General features: G+C 34.1%; 3 protein-coding genes and 1 pseudogene across 6 annotated transcripts; 2 read left to right on the top strand and 2 right to left on the bottom strand.

Moving 5' to 3' along the window:
- Positions 1-607: 607 nt before the first annotated feature.
- Positions 608-4307, bottom strand: LOC111277092 (somatic embryogenesis receptor kinase 2-like). Its single transcript, XM_089763946.1, has 9 exons — positions 4052-4307; positions 3799-3921; positions 2893-3462; positions 2781-2804; positions 2194-2655; positions 1905-2020; positions 1525-1785; positions 1245-1445; positions 608-1147 (listed from the first exon to the last, which is right to left on the bottom strand). Exons 2-9 carry the CDS (start codon positions 3896-3898, stop codon positions 1070-1072), a joined length of 1812 nt encoding a protein of 603 aa, XP_089620072.1. The 5' UTR covers positions 3899-3921; positions 4052-4307; the 3' UTR covers positions 608-1069.
- A 3075-nt stretch (positions 4308-7382) lies between these two features.
- NPQ1 (non-photochemical quenching 1) lies at positions 7383-11755 on the top strand. The gene is made up of 6 exons (XM_022864250.2): positions 7383-7558; positions 8279-8595; positions 8719-8891; positions 9498-9594; positions 9714-10105; positions 11080-11755. The coding sequence occupies exons 2-6, from the start codon at positions 8308-8310 to the stop codon at positions 11591-11593; spliced, it is 1464 nt and encodes a 487-aa protein (XP_022719985.1). The 5' UTR covers positions 7383-7558; positions 8279-8307; the 3' UTR covers positions 11594-11755.
- Positions 11756-11959: 204 nt separating this feature from the next.
- Positions 11960-13587, bottom strand: LOC111277091 (syntaxin-related protein KNOLLE pseudogene; annotated as a pseudogene). The gene is made up of 2 exons (XR_016343674.1): positions 13444-13587; positions 11960-13132 (listed from the first exon to the last, which is right to left on the bottom strand). The product of XR_016343674.1 is annotated as a syntaxin-related protein KNOLLE pseudogene (transcript).
- Positions 13588-15026: 1439 nt separating this feature from the next.
- LOC111277830 (aquaporin SIP1-2-like) lies at positions 15027-18766 on the top strand. Of its 3 annotated transcripts, none has more exons than XM_022864248.2 (4): positions 15027-15521; positions 16753-17025; positions 17913-18077; positions 18308-18766. In XM_022864248.2, exons 1-3 carry the CDS (start codon positions 15225-15227, stop codon positions 18060-18062), a joined length of 720 nt encoding a protein of 239 aa, XP_022719983.2. In that variant the 5' UTR covers positions 15027-15224; the 3' UTR covers positions 18063-18077; positions 18308-18766. The 3 variants fall into 3 exon arrangements, with proteins under 3 accessions (XP_022719983.2, XP_022719982.2, XP_022719981.2); XM_022864247.2 differs by having other exon boundaries at positions 18301-18766; XM_022864246.2 differs by lacking the exon at positions 18308-18766 and having other exon boundaries at positions 15028-15521; positions 17913-18231.
- Positions 18767-19125: the final 359 nt, after the last annotated feature.

Below are 19125 nucleotides of genomic sequence, written 5' to 3'. Positions count from 1 at the left end.
TATGTAGATCGATAACCAAGCAATAATTAAGTTCTTTTGACAATAAAAATGAGTAATTAACATCTCAAACCTTTAATTGTTACTATATGAAAACATTAAACAAAGATATATCACTTCTCATATTAACATGAAAATATTTGTTCAAGGAGAATTAGAAAGACCATTCAAACTATTGAATATTCTAATCTAAATTTGTGCTTGGGGAATTTGTACTGTTAGTTTGGTCTCAAAGATTTTGTTGCTGATTTTTGGGTTAGCTGGTGTAGTCTCAAAGATTCCTTTTCTGCAACACAGTCTATGATCGGACCCCAGACTTGTCGGATGCCACTTTTTAAAAGTAGCTGCATGAACTAATTAAGCTAAGTTCTGGATTTTATACTTTTCCAATTTTGATGAGCTGTAATTGTAGTACAACAAGCTAATGCTGATAATTTTAGATATCATTTTTGAGATGCAAGCTGTATGTTGTTGATTTATGAGTAATAGATTGGAAAGGAACAAAAGAAAGAAAAGCTCAACAGTTGCTTCCATCTTTTTTGCCTCCTGTCCATCATGATCAGATAGCAATCTCCTATCATGACTGTCTGAAGTACATTGGATCTTCAATAAAAACATTGAAGCACTTAAAGATCTGGGATTTTTCAGGCAACAAAGAATACATTTATTGTCTTCAGCAACGAGACACTTTAAAACAAGTACATATTTTTAAAGAAACACTGCAGATTTTGATGATTTTATGCAGTATTTTCAGGAAGTTCCCATAGGATAGCATTCGAGTGGATGTGACAACTTCTGGCTCTTTGAGATCCATTCTAGCTTGAAATCTAATGTAAACTAACAATAAAATCTCCCCCATCTTTGACATATTCACTAGTAATTGACAATCTTCAATTCTTAAAAAGACGATAATTCTTTCTTCTATTCTGAATGCGGATTTGGATCTTCGCTGCCTCCGGGGACGGAAAGATCCCTATATGAGCTTGATCAAAAGGAGTGAAGCAAAATCATCACAGCGTCATCCTGGATCGCAACAGGTATATGATGAAATAGCATTCCTAATTTGGATCTTTTATTTTGTATCAGTCGAAATCACTTCCATGGACCGTGACTGAGGTGTTGCTGATGGACCAATTTCCTGCCTCATTTTCTGCACATAAAGAAGTCATTACAAGTTATCTTCCATCATATTTTAACAGATAGAAGCTGTAAAGAAATGATAGCATTAAATATTGAAGTAATCAAACCATGTCAGCCACTGTGTTTTTCCAAGCCTTCTCCATCTCATCAAAAACAACATCAATTGGTGGTCGACCTCTACTTGATTTGGCAACACAGAGGACAGCAATCTTTAGGATGGCTTCGAAATCTGTCTTATTGAGATTACCATGTAGCCTCGGATCTTCAAAATCTGTTAATGGACGATTTCCCATGCTTACATCCTTTGCCTACAGAAATTCAAATTGGTTACAAAATGTGTACATTTCTTACTGATAAGAGATGTGGGGAATTGAGGGAATTAAGTACTTTTCGTGTCAGCTGTTCACTGGCATCAAGATCCAACTCAAAAACTTTCTGTCCTGACAGAAGTTGCAAGGCCACAATTCCAAAGCTGTAGATATCACTGGCACAGGACAGCTTTGCGTTGCTCATGTATTCTGGATCCATATAGCCTATAGTTCCTCTAATATCTGTGAATACTTTGCTCTCCTCCATTCCCAGCATCCTCGCCAACCCAAAATCTGATAGCTTGGGCTCCAAGTCTTCAGTCAAGAGGATGTTTGTGAGCTATGAGACAACCATTCAGCATTGGGAAAAAAATTAAACAAGAATTGATTATATGAATATGAATATGAATATTCAGTTGCTTCCATAGAGACAGATCAGTAGCATATGATCTATTTTACCTTAATATCTCTATGAACAATGCATCCATCAATGTAATTGTGGAGATACCTCAGCCCAAGTGCACAGTCTCTTAGGATCTTAACTCTTCTTTCCCATGTCAAAACACGGTCTTTCCCTGAAAAGCATAGTATGCAGCTTAAAGCAAATAGAAAAGAAAATAAGGGGTGCTATTTTCATGCCCCATATGGCCAGGACACATCCCTTCCAAAGCCTGACCACTGCAATTTGGGGCGGAAAGAAAGCATCTCTGAAAAGAGGAGCAACATGTAATGGTTCAAGAAAAATTACTTAGGAGATGCTGAGCAAGATTCCCTGCAGGACAATATTCCAAGACCAAATACTGCTCATCATCTTCGATACAGCAACCAAGTAGAGAAACAAGGTTTGGATGTCGAATCCTGGAAAGACCTGCAACTTCCCTGGTAAAAGAATCAGAGGAGTTTTCTTTCTTTATCTGCTTGATAGCCACAACTTGTCCACTAGGCAGAATGCCTTCGTAAACTTCACCAGCACTCCCTCTACCTAAACTCTTTCTTTTATTGTTCATACTTATAGCATTCTCAATCTCAGCCTTGGAGAACCTGTAGAGGCCAGACCATGTAGTGGTGTCCTTGGATGGAATACGTTTAGGAAGTTTTCTTTTGCTCTCGCTCTGGCTCTTCCTTGAGGCAACAAATTTTACCAAGACAAGGGTCAGAATTAGTACAACAACAGCTACAAAGACCGCAACCAGTGCTTTTGCTAGGGACCCTGATAAGTGATTTCTGTGAGCATTTGAGGTCATAAAGGAAAAACGGAACTATAATTTTCATTGGTAACATGGATCAAACAGAATCAAATCAGCAGAGGAGATGGAGATAAGCAATTGAACTTACGTTTGAGCTTGACGTAGCGTGGACCTGTTAGGCAATTAAAAAATAGCTCAAAGTCAGGATAGGGAATTTGAACCTAAGGCAGAAGAGGTTCTACTTAAGTTCTGGTCCTTACCAAAATCATCCAAAGAAGACATACAGCTAAACAAATTTGCGCCAAAAGAGCTATCAGTAACACTCGTAGATGCAACTGAAATAACTGCTGCTAAATTACATATTGTTCTTTCAGTACCATTTTTTTGCCCTTTAAATAGTTCCAATAGATTCTCCACCACCTTTGCTATGGCATCAGTGCAATTTTTGCAGGAATTGTCAAATGAAGAACTTAACTTAGCGCATATGTCTACTGCTTCAGGGTAATATGCATTGCCTTGAATATCTGATAGAAATAGGCTTGAGCACTTGCTACTGCCCGAGTAGAAATCATCAAATCCACAAGAATCTATAGAAACTGATTCTTGGCTTGAAAAAGGAGAATTACATTTTCTCCAAGAATCTTCTTCAAGGAAGATGATACCGTCTAGAGTATCATTAGCCCGAGCTGCAAGAACTTGGGAGAAGGAATTGAGTGCGTTTCGACAGCAATGAGTTGAGTGGATACTGCCCCATAATTTGACCTTCCCGTTTTTACCAATGCAGTTAGCACTTGGTAGATAAGGGTATGAAGTGAAATTCAAGACACAGTCTGCAAACGCTATGAACTTTGTCAAAGCTTAGATAGGAAAAATGGCTCTCACGTACCATGCAGAATTTGTAACACTAAGCATTTTTGTTTGAGCAAAATATGTACTATTATCTTCATTCAAAATTTTTTGAAGAAAAAAAAAATGAAACATGTGTTTAAAATGTCTAATTCAACCAGAAGGTGAGCTCAGGTTTACCTAAACTGTTAATAGAAACTAGCTGAAAGATTGCTCCACAATGAATGAAAATATGCACAATAGGCTCAAATCCAGGACAAAAAGACAAAGTGAAAATTTAATTGAAATATGGATTAAGCAACAGAGAAAAGAAAAGAAACCTGCAGCATCTTGCGCAGGAGAACCAATAGCAAAGGCAAAGAGAAAGAAGCTGCTAATGCAGAAGGCGGCAAGTTTCAGCCAAGGATGAAGTGTTTTCATGTCCTTTTCCCGCTATGGTAGACCTGAAGAAAAATGAATATTTATAAATGTGAAAGCGAAAAGCTGAAATTTTCCATTGAAGAAAACCCAACGGTTTATTTATAGAACATTGTTTTCCTAGTGACTATCGTTTAAAAAACAGGATATTCTTACCTGGCAGCTGGATTCTTACAGCTAACATTACAAACCTTGAAGTTGTCTCCCATTAGGCATTTTATCAGTATCTCTATACTGGAGTTCTTAACATACACTTAAATAAAATAAAATAAAAAAAAGAAATCCAGAATTTAGTTCAATAAGTTCATTCAGCCACAAGTAGCATCCGATAGGTCTGAATTAAATTTCAACATCAATTACCCTTTATTTTGTCCTTAGGTTACGAAGTGCTTTGTAATATATATATATATATATATATATATATATATATATATAAAGAAAACTCTGGTGTATGGTGAAGTGAACAAAATTTTCCTTGATGTTAACTCCAATTTGAAGATTCTTATGTATGCAACACAGTTAATCCAATGATAGATTCTAAATCACATCGCCGCATTCATTGATCAAGAAAAAAATATCAGTTATGGTTGTCCTTTATCATCGTATTCTTCTTGAAAAATCCAAGAAAAAATTAAGTTCCCTTGTCAACATCATTTTCCATACTGTTGTAATTTCCTCCTACATTAATAATTAAATCTGATGTTTCAAAGCTTGCATCAAAAGTTTGGTACGTGAGAATTTAAGGCTTTTCTAAAGGGATAACAAATTTTCACTCTATTTTTTTTTTCTTACAAGAGGACAATCTCATATGACTATATCACTTCTCATATTAGAATGTTTTGGTTTGAATTGCTTATGTAGACCGAATCAAATTCATAATATGTATAAACCGAATTTTTTTGGGTACATATGATGTGAGATTATACATTAATAATCGATTTAATTTGATTAATCAATTTACTATCAAATTAATTTTAATTGATTATAAAAAATAATTATGAAAAAATTTTGATTTTTAATTAATTCGATTAAATAACATCATCATGTTCAAACTGCATTTTTATGTCAAGACATTGAGATATGGCACACTTTTTGCAGTATGAAATGATTTCACATGATAAAAAGTATATTAGAGTTCAACATATAAGATCAAGACTTACAATGGATGAAAGGTTCCACAGCTGGAAAATTGTTCTGGTTATCAAAATTCAATCAAGCAGTAAAACTGTAAGCAGTACAAGTAGATAAAAAAATGGACATCAGGGTTAAGATGCTCAAAGACAGTGGCTCTTAGTTGATTAAATCTAATTTAATTTCTTTCCCCTACGGCTTTCATCTTTTTTTTTTCTTCTTCTTTTCCCCTTTGAGTCTTCAAGGCAAAAGCTAATGCAAATCCAACTTTATCGTCAAAGCTGATATGTCAAACTGATATCACTTCCAAGGATATCAAGGTGGGTGGTTCCCACGAATTTATTCTATTCTTGGCTCTCTGCAACTAATGCAAAACATAACATTTTATCCTCAATTCAATCTGGAATTTATGTATGAAATTTAAAAAGAGAAAAGAGTGGCCTTAAATGTGAAAGTAATGAAACCATGTCACCCAAAGTGTTTCTCCAAGCCCTTCCCGTCTCACCGAGGACAATATCAATTTTTGGACGGCCAGTACTGTTAAGTTGTGGGAGCTTAATTATTATCATGATTGTCTTTACATAAGTAAGTATTTTGGGTTTTTTTTTTATCAAATTTTGAAAAATAGAGATTTAATCTTAGAGTAACTTCGAAATGCTGCCTTATAAATAAAAAACCAAAAGATGTACGATGACAATGACTTGAATTTCATCTTGTTTGAGCAAAAATCCCAACTGGGGGTAAGCACTTGAAATCAATAACAATAATAGAAAAACAAAGGTCAAAAATTGTTTAGACGTTTGTGATCTGACACTTAAATCAAAAAATAAAAAGAGAGGAAAAAAAGAAACTATGAAAATAGGGAAATGAAAGAAAATGATTGGGTTGCTTTACCTAAAGAGTGAGAAAAGAGTAGTTTTACCTGTAAGATGACATGATCGAGTCTAAATGAGTCGACTTGAGGTCGCAGGTACCGAACCGACGAGGATTAAGTCTGACCTTATGTGGTTTTTGGCATCCAACATCCAAGTGACATGTCAACTAGGTCATGTGGATTGTCACATTGCCTCTGATGAAGTATCCTTCGAGAAATCAAGTCGGTTTGAACATAAGCTCGGCCAAATCACTAGAAATACTCTCATGGTCTTGAAGATTCTTATGTTAGGAGAAAACGATTTTGCCATGTGTAATCATTTATATCACATCTCTTTCATGTTCGTGCTAATGCATAAACGATGGAAAAAAATGCAACCTGATGGATCATCTGGGGAAGGAGAACCAAAAGAGAAGGCATAGACGAAGAAGCTGATAATGCAAAAGAATGCAAGTTTCAACCATGAAAACGAGATTTTCATGTTTCTTTCTTATAATAACACTTGGCAAATAGCTCTAGAAAGATTGTTGCACGAGGAAGAAGAAAATCAATGTGCAGTATGATAGTGGAAAAAACTGGAGTTAATTTCTTGGGAAAAGAAGCCAACCAAAAATATACTTATACACCATTGTTTCTTAATTAGTGACTATTGATGAAAAAACAGGATAAGAATTCTTGTCTGTGTTTACTTGTTTCTTACCTCTAAGTAGCTCCTAGCCTTTTAAAACGTTGAAATTGCCAAGGGTTGTTCATGAATTTACCAGGTTTTATGGGTTGATTAATTTTCCCTTAAAATAATACGGGAAAATTTGTCGTTTAAGGAGTCAAATCCTAATTCCTTGAGGTCAAGTCCCTTTAGCATTAATCTTACACCTTTGAAGATGTCGAAAACATGTCTATAATTTTGTTCCACGTGAATTTTCATGGTTTTCATGGCCAGATTCATTTTAGATGTTCCAAAGATTGTACTAAAATTTTCATTTTATATTCGCTCATGATAAGTCGATCCAAATTTAAATATAATATCAACAATTTACATTGTTAAAGTTCAACTCAATCCCACAATTCAGACTTCAAATTTTATTCAGCATCTCATATTAGAGTTTTTTTTTTTTTTTTTTGCTTTCTTGGAGTTAAAACATAGGATTATCTAGCAAATTAGATTTTTTTTTCTTTCTTTTTGTTGGGTCGAATGGAGTTTAAGACACGAGTATTACACTCCTTCGGTCCCAATATTTTTATTAAAGATATTTTAAAATTATGAAAATTTGATTTTATAAAAAATTTTAAATTTTAAATATTTAATATATTCAAATTAAAATTTTTTTTTAATTTGATAGATATGAATATCTTTCAAATAATTTGAGACTGACGGAATTTTTTTTTAAAGTTGAAATTTGGTAAATTTTGGAGAAAGTGCCAGTTAGAAAAGGCAGGAAGAACAAAAATAGAAACATAGGATACGTAAAAGGTCTAGTTTCCACACATTGTCTTATCCTATGTTCACTTACAGACGAACTCGCCCACAAGTTGTTGGCTTCTTGCCGCTCTTTTTCTGTTGACGTCCTCATTTCCCTGCCTGCTTCTCTCTTTTACAACCATAACTAACATTAAAATCAATTAGAACCCACCATTTTTTTCTTCTCCATTAAACTAAGGTCAGTTTTTTTTTCTCTCTTTCTCTTCAACAAATTCACTTTTTTTTTCCTTTTTTAGTTTGTAACTTGGTCTTTCCTGCTGAATTTCATTATGTCATTGCTTGGTGGGAAATGGATATGATTCATTAATTTTTTTTTTCTTTTTGTTTTGGTTTGAATGGGTTGTGCTAGCATTTGGGTTACTTTCCCTTTTTGTACATTTTTGCTCTGCCTTTGTTTTATACTTGGTTAATATGTTGGAATTGAGTATTTCTTGCTAAATTTTCCAATGAGATTTGTTTGGTAGGAAAATGGGTTTTATTTGTAGGTTGATAATTTGTTTCAGATATGGTAAACCAGGGCAATTGGGTGCTTTTCTTTTGATTGTTTGCTTCTTTTGTTCATTACTTTTGTGATCCACTAATGGAGTTAACCGAGGGAGTCTATTTTCTGTGATTTTTGTAGTTCATAAATGTTAGTGGATGATTGTTTTTTAAATGCTCAAAAGAAATTATTGCTGGAATGGGAAGTTTATTTCAGATGTTTTTGTATGGTTTAGTGAATGACAGTTGGTTGCTTAAAGTGCATTTCGATGGTATATGGTACAATGTTATTTCATCCCCTTCAAACTCCAACTGCTACATGATGCATATAGCTGCAAGTAAAAATAGTGAATTTCTGCTGCAATAATTGCGGAAATTATCAGAAATATGAAATACTGATTTTTTGTGTCATAATCAGGTTGTATGTGGGAGTTGAGATAGTGAAATATGGCACAAACTGCACATTCAATATATTTTTCCCACGGTAAAAGTGTCAAAGTGCCATGTAGAACATCAGGACTTACTAGTAATGAAAGGTTTCACAGGAGGCCAATAGCTTATTCTCATTGCACAGTGCTAGTGAAAATTCAATCCGGTGGCAGAAAGTCAAGGTACTCCCAGTTAATTAAGTTGAATACAAATTATTCTACATCAGAGTTAAGATGTTCAAATCAGCTGTCAAGAAGAAAAGAGGTGAATTTCTCATCGAATAGCAGCAATAGAAGAACAGCTAAGGTAGTATTGTTTTCTTAATGTGCAGTTCTTTACTAGTTGACAACATTCTGTTTCATTTTATATTCATATCTTTTTTACTTTTCATCTTCTTCTTTCCCCTTTCCCCTTTGAGTCTTCTTTAAGGCAGAAGATTCATCCGTATTTTTGGTGCCTACCATATCAAATATCTTAGAACAATGGAGCAATTCACAGATTGTGAAAGTAGTTGGACTGCTTGCATGTGCATACTTGGTGATTCCATCAGCCGGTGCTGTTGATGCTCTAAAAACGTGCTCTTGCTTGTTAAAGGAGTGCAGGTATTCAATCGAATTAAGTGGAACTGTTTTCTTATTTTGTAGTTGGTGTCTCATGCTTTTAACTTCAGCTCATTAAAACATTATTACAAGATATACTACTGCACTAGAGTCTTGCTAATAATATTCCTGTTTTCTTAGTTTTACCCTGTCAAAAGCATTGGAAAGGAATTGCTTAGGAGGTGCCTTTTACTGCATAAATTGTTCACTGAAGGCCTAGTTATTTTTCTTGTTTTCCTTTATTTCTGTTTTTTTTTTTCTTCCCTTTTATTTGTTGGGGTTGCTCCATTTCATCTGATACAGTTTCCCACATTTTTGCTTCTTTGAGATTGTAATCTATCCTTCAGTAAACAGTGTGTGAAACACAATAAAGTGTGTGAAACACTGATAGGTAAGGAGATCTATCTTTGAACCACCACCAGTGAGTGTAACTATCAATTTTCATTCATCAGATATGTTATACAACTCCAGAACAGAATTAAATCTTTAATTTATTTTTTCTTTCAGCTTTATACCGACCTCTGCAGATTATTTTAGGTTGCCATTCTAAGTCTATAAAGATAAAAGTTGTCCCTCTTCTAACTTGATGCACAATATTTTTCTTGTCAGGATAGAACTTGCTAAGTGCATTTCCAACCCTTCATGTGCTGCAAATGTTGCTTGCCTCCAGACCTGCAATGATAGGCCGGATGAAACTGAATGCCAGGTTAGTTCTGTATATTTCTTGTAAATAATGTATGTCTAATGATGAGGCAGTTTCTGCCTAAGGGATATATATGATATATATTATGCTTTACAGGCTTATTTGTATTGGAACTTTTGCAGATTAAATGCGGGGACCTCTTTGAGAACAGCGTTGTAGATGAATTTAATGAGTGCGCTGTCTCACGCAAGAAGTGTGTGCCTCAGAAATCCGATGTGGGGGAATTTCCAGTCCCCAATCCTGGTGTTCTTGTTGAAAACTTCAACATTGCAGATTTCAGTGGGAAGTGGTTCATAAGTAGTGGCTTAAATCCTACCTTTGACACTTTTAACTGCCAGCTACACGAATTCCATACAGAAGGTGGCAAACTGTTAGGGAATTTGTCTTGGAGAATACGAACACCAGATGGTGGCTTTTTCACTCGATCAACTATGCAGAGATTTGTGCAAGATCCAAACCACCCTGGGATTCTTTACAATCATGACAATGAGTACCTTCACTATCAAGATGACTGGTAACTTCTGTTCCCATATATATCCTTTAAGTTATACCACTTCCAAACAAAACTTTTCAGAATGGGTACAAATATTGACCCCTGGCTTACAGCTACTAAGATATCTTTTAAGTATATCCTGAATATTAATTATTCAGTCACATTTGAGGTTATTAATTGGACGAAATAACTAGCAAGAAAGTTTGATTTGAGCTAGTATCACATTCATGTTTCCTGTGGGTCTGCTTTCTTGTTTTGATAGCAGAAAGCATTTCACATATATGTTAAACCACTTGATACCACTATCACCACTGGATGACACCAAGGCAGAAGCATTTCACATATATGTGCTTAAAATTATAATCTGATGCTACCTGAAGGTAAAATATAATGAAATGAATCATCTGCTAGCTTGGTATTTCTGCGTTGCTAGGGGGCATGAATAAATTATTTTGAAGAAAAAACAAAAGTGATAAAGCAAGATGTTCAAAACATATTTTCTGGATTAAAGTATATAGAAAGGAGGGTAGGAGAACAAATTTGATGACAGCAAGAAAGTTCAGCAGTACGAAAGCAGGATAGATGAGACGGAAATTCTTAGCTATGCAGTTTAATTTGGTTGCTAACTCCTCTTCCATATGCCACTTAACAGACAGATGCAGACTGAGATGCAGATTTTTGCTGTTTTTAGCCTCATAGTTGAGAGTTTATGGAAGCATTTATGGCACATACCTAGTGCTTTGCAAGTAGAACTTATTGTGCACTAGCATCATGCTTTTACGTGAAGAAAAAACTAGCAAACGCCATTAGTTATTATGGACAGAAACCTGTGTCAGTAGACACTTCAGTCACATAATACAATCACTACAGATTGAAATAATTTGAATAGTTGTAATTGAACTGCCCTCTATGCAAGTTTTCTGACTTTCTTTCTGTAGGTTAGGCCGTTTTCCTAATATCCTTGCTTTTGGACTCACCAGTTAATCAATATGCAGGTATATTATATCATCCAAAATAGAGAACAAACAGGATGATTATGTATTTGTATACTACCGGGGTAGGAATGATGCATGGGATGGGTATGGCGGTGCCGTTGTCTACACAAGAAGTGCTGTTTTGCCTGAAAGCATTGTACCTGAACTTGAAAGGGCAGCTAAAAACGTTGGGCGAGATTTTAACAAATTCATCAAAACAGATAATACTTGTGGTCCAGAGCCTCCCCTTGTAGAAAGACTTGAAAAGAAAGTAGAGGAAGGAGAGCAGACCCTCATAAGAGAAGTTGAACAGATTGAAGGGGAGGTAGAGAAGGAGGTAGAGAGGGTTGAGAAGACTGAAAGGACCTTGTTTCAGATGTTGGCAGAAGGTTTTAAAGAGCTGCAACAAGATGAAGAAAACTTCTTAAGGGGGCTAAGTAAAGAAGAAATGGAGCTGTTGAGCAAGTTGAAAATGGAAGCAAGCGAAGTGGAGAAACTCTTCGGAGAAGCACTGCCACTTAGGAAACTAAGATAGGTTTCACAAGTTCAATAGTTAAATGACAATTTTTGTCAAAACTGTATAGCGTATATTGCAATAAGTGCGCACGGATGCTTTCTCAGTTCAACAGAAATTTCAGCTATTTTTCTCATTAATCATTTGTTTTTCTCATTAATCTTATCCTACTCTTTTCCTTTCTATGTTGTATTTTTTGTTTAACTTTTACAACCAAGCATTAAAAAAACTGGTGGGGAACATTTTCACAGTGTCTTGAGAGGAGATACCAACAATTGAATCAGTCACCAACTTTTCTTTTCTTCTATGAAATTTTTTATTCTTTAACCCCAAAATTTACACCTTAAGATATTTGAAACAAAAGGACAAAAGCAAACAAGATTCAGATTTGAGGAATTTGCAACACTTTGGTACCTTCCATTACACATTGAATTTTAAGAATCTCAACAATAAAAGAATGAAAGCAAATCTCAGTTCCAACATAAGGATTGTATCATTTCATCTCGTGCACACTCCAGATCATACATATCTCAAGGTGAAAGAAACCAGAAGGAATAACTGGACATTAAATCCTCTGTAAGACATCCCATTCAGGAACTACTGAAGCTAGTAGCAATTGGAATGACAATCACAAGAACAATCAGCAACAGAAGAATGATCCCAATGCACATACACTTCCTGCTGCTCCTCTGGTACTGTTTTGCCGTGTTGAGCTCTTTGGAACCAGCCTTCACATAATGGCTTGCGTTCATCACATGATGCTCAATATCATCCATTTGTTCTCCTTGTGCCTCCACCATCACTGCCATGTCCAAAAACACCTGGTGCAGCTCCAACAAGCTCTTCTCAATCTCTTTAGCGGCGTCATGCCTGTCCTGAATCTCAACCATTGTCTCCAACACCTTCCCACGTCCATGCTCTTGTATCGCACGCGTTAAGAACTCCTCGCCCCCATTACCATCAGAAATTATCTTCTCAATGATCTCTTCGTCAGGGCTCTGCCCAGTCACTGTAAAATACCTTCTCCCCACAGTTTCCTTGTACTCAGTCATCATCTTCTGCCTCAAGCCTTGAAAATCCATCATGAGCTCCTTTAACTTATTTCTCAAGCCATTAGTGACAGCAATCCTAGTCCTGTAAGCTAGGGTTCCTTCTTTGCAACCTGAGAGGCGCTTATTAGCAGCATTGGCACGATCCATTTCTTCAAGCTGTGCCTTGATAGTCCTGGCCTTCTTTTGCACAGTGACAATGTCACTGTTGATTTTGTTCCGCAAAGCCTTCAAGGACTCAGGTTTGTGGAGAGACTTGCTTTCTTCATTGGATTCTTGCAGCTTGCTCAAGAGTTCACGGATTACTGCCATCTCTTGCTTCACTTTCTCAGCTTCTTCAAGGAATAGTCCAAGGTTTTGGTCCATAGTGTTTCCTTTGGAGGACATTTCTAGATCATAGTCAGGTCCAGCTTCAAGATCTTTCATTGCCTCTTTCTTGAGGTCTACATAACTCATAAAGGATTTGGTCATCAGATCATTCATCTTTGCTATCTGAAATTTTCCTTAGAACCTAAAAGAACAAACCAAAAGAGAAAAAAAAATTCCTCACAATCAGATAAACCGTAAATACATGAAATAATCGTTACATTCATGAAAATGAACCCCAAAATTCCCAACAAACACTTTAAATATGTCATATCAGCTGCATAGTTGATACAAAAAAAAATTTCTATTTCAACATAAAAGAGCAATGAATTTTCCAACTATTGAAGTGGGTTTTCTCAAAATGAACCGAGAAAAAATGGTCAGCTTATCTTTTACTAAAAACATATATATATATATATATATATATATGAACTGGTGAAATGGGTGTTCCCATACCTTGAATGCAGCAGCTGCCTGCTCTAGTTTAGCAGACAAAGCGAAAGATATATGGAAAGAATTTGATTAATGGGACTTTGAAGATGAAAATTAGAGAGAAATTGAAGATGAAAATTGGAAAGAAATCTGAGATATCAGGTGTTTGAATTTGATTGTAAGCTGAGAGATAGCATTAAAAGAAGGGGAGTCTCACAGCAAAGAGAAGGCAACAAAAAAAGTAACCGTTACAGCTATGAGCTCCAGTACTCCAAACGGCTATATTTTGGGTGGCCGTTGTTTTAATTTTTTTTCCGTTTAAAATTGGGGCAGATTTCTAAATTTTCAGTTTTGGTGACTGCCTAAGCAAATATTAGACCAACGTAATCGGATCCAAGGAAATAAAACAATTATTATCGTGGATTAATTTAAACAATTTAAAATTAAACTCAAGTAATTTAAATAATTATTAAAAAATTAATAAATTTAAGATTTAAATTTAAATTCTTATAATTTTTTTCGTTATCCCTAAAAAACAATTTTTTTTACGACAAATGAAGTTTTATCTTATCAATGAATGGAAGGGAATAAAAAATTTACAAACGAGGCCACAAAAGTTGAGAGAATTGAAAAATAGAAATTTATTAGCTAATATTGAAAAAATCCAAATTAATTTCATACACTATTTTTGGACGGTGAGATTAGATTTTTTTTAAAGATTTTGTGATTATTTTGTTAGGTATAATTGAGCGTGATATAATTTAAAAATTTGAAAATATGACACGTGTTTGAAGATATTATTCAGAAAAGGTTTTTTTTTTTAATGATTATTATTTTGGTAAAACGAATCTTACTTAGTGCACGAAACCTACCTTTGAAGTTTTCGCGGTGCGTTACGATGAGGATGGGAAAAGCACTCGCACTTCTACACTACTTTAAGTTTATTTGGTCCCGTTTTAATCTTGGATAGTTTCAGCGCTATTATAAATGTTTTGGTGTGTGAAAATCAATCTTATTCAGACAGTGTTGGTTCTCTAAATCTTAGGAATAAAAATATAAACCATCAATGTCTGTCAGTTTGAGTAATAAATAGTTTGAATTTTTTTAAATAAAATATTAATTTTAAATATTATAAATAAAAAAATAAATTTAAATAAATTTATTTTTTTATAAGATTCCATCTATTCAACTTTAAATCAATTAAAATTTAATATAAAAAATAAAATTTTTTAAATTTATTTCTCATAAAAAATCAAATTTAATTTAATTTTAGATTAATCAAAACTCAAAATAACAAAAAAAATTGACTTATTCATTTTTTTAATGATAAAAAAATACATAATTCATTATTATACGATTTTTTAAATATTTTACACATAAAGTCATAAAAATACTATCTAAATGATTTATTTCATATTACGATTGACGCTATTTGGAAAGTATATCATCAATAATCATTGTATATTATAATTAATTAATTAATGAATTATAATTTAAATTTTTTTTAAAATTTTATATGAAATTTATATTTTTATATAATTTTTATTAGCATAAATAATTATAAAATTATAATTAAAAATTATAAGTAGAATGCCCTTGTAAGTAGTAACTTCTGCTGGTATTTAAAAAAACCAATCGAAATCCCCCTCGCCTCTCAACTCTGCTTCTCTTATCCCATTCACTCTCTAAACCAAAATTTCTCTTGTAACAAAGCAAATCCCTCCTCCGAAAACCCGTCTTCCATTTGCGTGTTACTAAACATTTCTTTGAAAAAAACCCATCAAAGCTAACACAAAACCTTAACCATGGGTCCAATAAAGATTGCAATAGGGGACATGTTGATTACTTTTATGTGGGTTTTTTGTTCATCGATGTTTGGTTTGTTAACTTCTTTTGTAGCCACCGCCATTGGTGTCGAAACCGTAGCTTGGGCTTCTATTGTTATCATCACCGTCATCATTTTCGTTTTCGTTTCCATCTTTAATATTATCGGTGAATTTCTTGGTGGAGCTAGCTTTAATCCTACTGCTACAGCTTCCTTCTACGCCGCTGGTGTCGGTGACGATAGCCTTATTTCCATGGCCCTCCGGTTCCCAGCTCAGGTTAAACGAAATTTGTAATCTTTTTGTGTTTTTCATCGTGGGTTTTTCATTTTTTTGACGGAACTCTATTTGATTTAACCTGGATCCTGCTTTTTTTAATCTTTTTGGATCGAATTATATGATTCCTTTTGCTTTAATCTTATTGATCTTTTAACTGTTTGATAGGTAGTAATTGATTAATTCTGTAATTTTTTTTTTGCGGATCAGCATTAAATTCCTGAGAAATTCTTTTTTTTTTTTTTTTTTTTTGTCCTGAGAAATTCTTAATTCTGCATGAAGAATATTTTTTTTTCTTTTTTTTGCCTTACCTGACACGATAGTAACCCAATAACAATATGCCATTGCCAGGTCAATGAGTGAAAATAGTTTACTCTCTCTCTCTTTTTTAAAGCTTTAGTTGTTTTCTTTGTTTTACTGTCAAATATTCATTATTTTTACTTACTTTTATTTTGTTGCCAGTCTTTTTTAGTGTGTGTGCGCCTTTTGCTCACATTGGTTTAGCATTCCTTTTGGTTTTTTATTTTTGATTTTTTTTTAATTCCTTTTAAACTTTATAGCTCTACAGAGCAGTGAATGTGAAATGTTGCCCTGTCTATTCCTTTTTTCTTAAAGATTTTTTCACCTTTATTAAAGATATTTGTGTGCCAAAAAAATGGAAATTTAAATTGAACAATACAAATTTAGAATGTGAAATGTGAAATGTTGCCCTCTCTCTCTCTCTCTCTCTCTCTCTCTCTCTCTCTCTTTTAAAGCTTTAGTTGTTTTCTTTGTTTTACTTTCAAATATTCATTATTTTTAATTACTTTTATTTTGTTGCCAGACTTTTTTAGTGTGTGTGCGCCTTTTGCTCACATGGGTTTAGTATTCCTTTCGGCTTTTGATTTTTTTTTTTAATTTCCTTTTAAACTTTATAACTCTACAAAGCAGTAAATGTGAAATGTTGCCCTGTCTATTCCTTTTTTCTTAAAGGTTTTTTCACCTTTATTAAAGATATTTGTGTGCCAAAAGAATGGAAATTTAAATTGAACAATACAAATTTAGAATGCTCATTTACCACAAAAGTGGTTACCGAACAGAATTATGCATTGCGAAGAACGAATCATGTTAAGTCTTTGCCTTGTTTTTCCTGTTTAGCACGAGAGTAATGGCATCTTAAGCTGTTTGAAAACAATTTAAACATCTAGCTAAAATGTTAAGATACATTACTGAAAATAAAATGCCTCACTGGCAGGCTGCAGGTGCCGTGGGTGGTGCCTTGGCGATCATGGAGGTCATGTCGGAACAGTACAAGCACATGATAGGGGGACCATCTTTGAAAGTGGATACACACACCGGAGCCATTGCTGAGGGGGTCTTGACTTTTATAATTACCTTTTGTGTTCTTTTAATCATTCTTAGAGGTCCGCAGAGTACAATATTTAAGACATGGTTGCTTGCCATTGCGACTGTAGCATTAGTCATGTCGGGTACTGCTTACACTGGACCTTCCATGAATCCTGCCAATGTAAGTTAACCTTTTTTATTTCCATATGTTGTTTTTCTTTTTAATCGTGTTTAAACCACATTCTGCTGTGATAATAGTAAGTTTTTTATACTTTTCTGTCATTGTTTCATTTATGTACTATAAATGCTACACAAGTTTATTCCTTTTGGAAGCACCTGAAGTATACGCGGTTGTTTATATTTCCAACTAGGGATATGTCTGGCTTGCTTGTTAGTACGTCATTGAGTTTAGATTCTTTGGAAAATGATTGTACTCTGCCCATCCCTCTTGTCTTGGTGCTTTTGTAATATTTGTTTGTATTGGACTGCTTCTTCTGAACATGTGCTCATGATTCAATCTTGGAAAGCTAGTCCCTGTTAGTCTCCTGCCCCACAGCCAACCTTTTTGATAATTAGTGAAAGATCAGAGAAGATTTCTTGTCCTGTTCTGTATGTAGACTTAAGTTTCTGCTATTTTCTGGATCATAGTAATTTAAGGTTATAACATTGTCATGTGGTTTAAGTATAAGCAATTGCCATTGTCAATATGCTTTTTCAAGCATAATGATTAATGCATGCCAGTCTATTGGATGCAATTGCATGTTGTGGTCAATTTAAATATAAGCAAATAGCCTAGACTCGTTTTTGTTGCTTCCATTCGTGTTCGTTCTTTTGGTGACTTTGCCCTTTTTCTTCCTTATTGCATCTTTTCTATGAGTCCTGATTACACTTCCTATTCGATAAAGTTATTCTTTAATGCAGTTATGCATCCTATTAATTATGTATTTACTGACTTTTCATCAATTCTTTAAATTTTATAAGTTCATAACTGGTCATTTCTTACTTTTCTTTTTAAAAGTAATTTTAAACCCTAAGTAATTGCATTACTAATGGTGAATCATGTTGCAGGCCTTTGGTTGGGCATATGTAAACAACTGGCACAGCACATGGGATCAGTTTTATGTTTATTGGATCTGTCCATTCATTGGAGCTATATTGGCTGCATGGGTCTTTCGACTCTTCTTCCCCCCACCGCCAGTGAAGGTGAAGAAAGCCTAAGGTGGTTTTAATAAGGTTCGTGTGGCCATCAACAACAATATATAAGCTAAATGTTTATGTAATAAACAATTCTTTTTTCAATTTGGCTAGTCTGACTATCAGTTTCTCCCATTTATTTGTGGATATTATTAATGAAACATTCTTGCTGTGTAGTGCCTTTTTTTCTGCATTCTCTTGTTTGCTTGGCTGCAAATGTCGTGGAAATCTCTTACCAATCCTCCTTTCTTTTCTGTTTTAGTAATCAGGTTGAGCTTTTCCCGGATGAATAATCCTATGTTCCTTCTACTCTTTAATTTTCTCAAAACATCTGTGTTCAACCATCTATGGCAAAGGTTTTGGGAAAACTTATACTTGTGTTGATGCATATGTCACGGGCTTCGGTCTTACGCCTAGGTATTGTGCGGCTTTAGACAGGAAATTACCGTCTGTATGAAGCTCCCGGCTTGTGACACATACATATGTTTTGAGATTCGCCGTCCCAGCGACACAGAACATGATGCTAGTGCAGGACTCAGCTCATGCAAAACTGCAAGTTCTGCATGCATGAATTTGTAGAGAATTGGTTCTTAAATAACCTCGTAGTATCGTAAGTTTGAAAGAGTCGAGTAAAAGCATTATCTTCTGGGAAGTTACTGTAGCATGTGAGTCAGCATACTTTGTCAAGACTCATGATCGAAAGGAAAAAGAATTCTTAGTGTGTTTTAGTTGATTATGTGATTTTAAACACGATATGAAACGTGAAAAAAAAAATGAAAATCATATAATATAAAATTTTAATAAAATAAAATAAAAAATATATAATACAAAAGTTATATGATTTAAAATATTACTAAAAATTATATATTAATTTGATTAAAATAAAAAATATATATTTGGTATTTGATGCATTTATATGAATTATAATAAGATAATTTTTATATTTTATATAAATTAAATATAAAATAAACAAATATAGATACATAAATAATCTGATTTATATTTTAATTTGTAATATTTATAATTTAATAAAAACATATTTACAAGAGTATGTACCTACTGTTGGTTTGTCAAATTATTAAATGAA

This window comes from Durio zibethinus, chromosome 7, assembly GCF_047325235.1.
Source record: "Durio zibethinus cultivar Kanyao isolate XHJ-2024 chromosome 7, ASM4732523v1, whole genome shotgun sequence".
In the NCBI taxonomy this organism is placed as follows: domain Eukaryota; kingdom Viridiplantae; phylum Streptophyta; class Magnoliopsida; order Malvales; family Malvaceae; genus Durio; species Durio zibethinus.
Note: the sequence above shows the minus strand (reverse complement) of the source record. Positions and strands in the feature narration are given on the sequence as shown.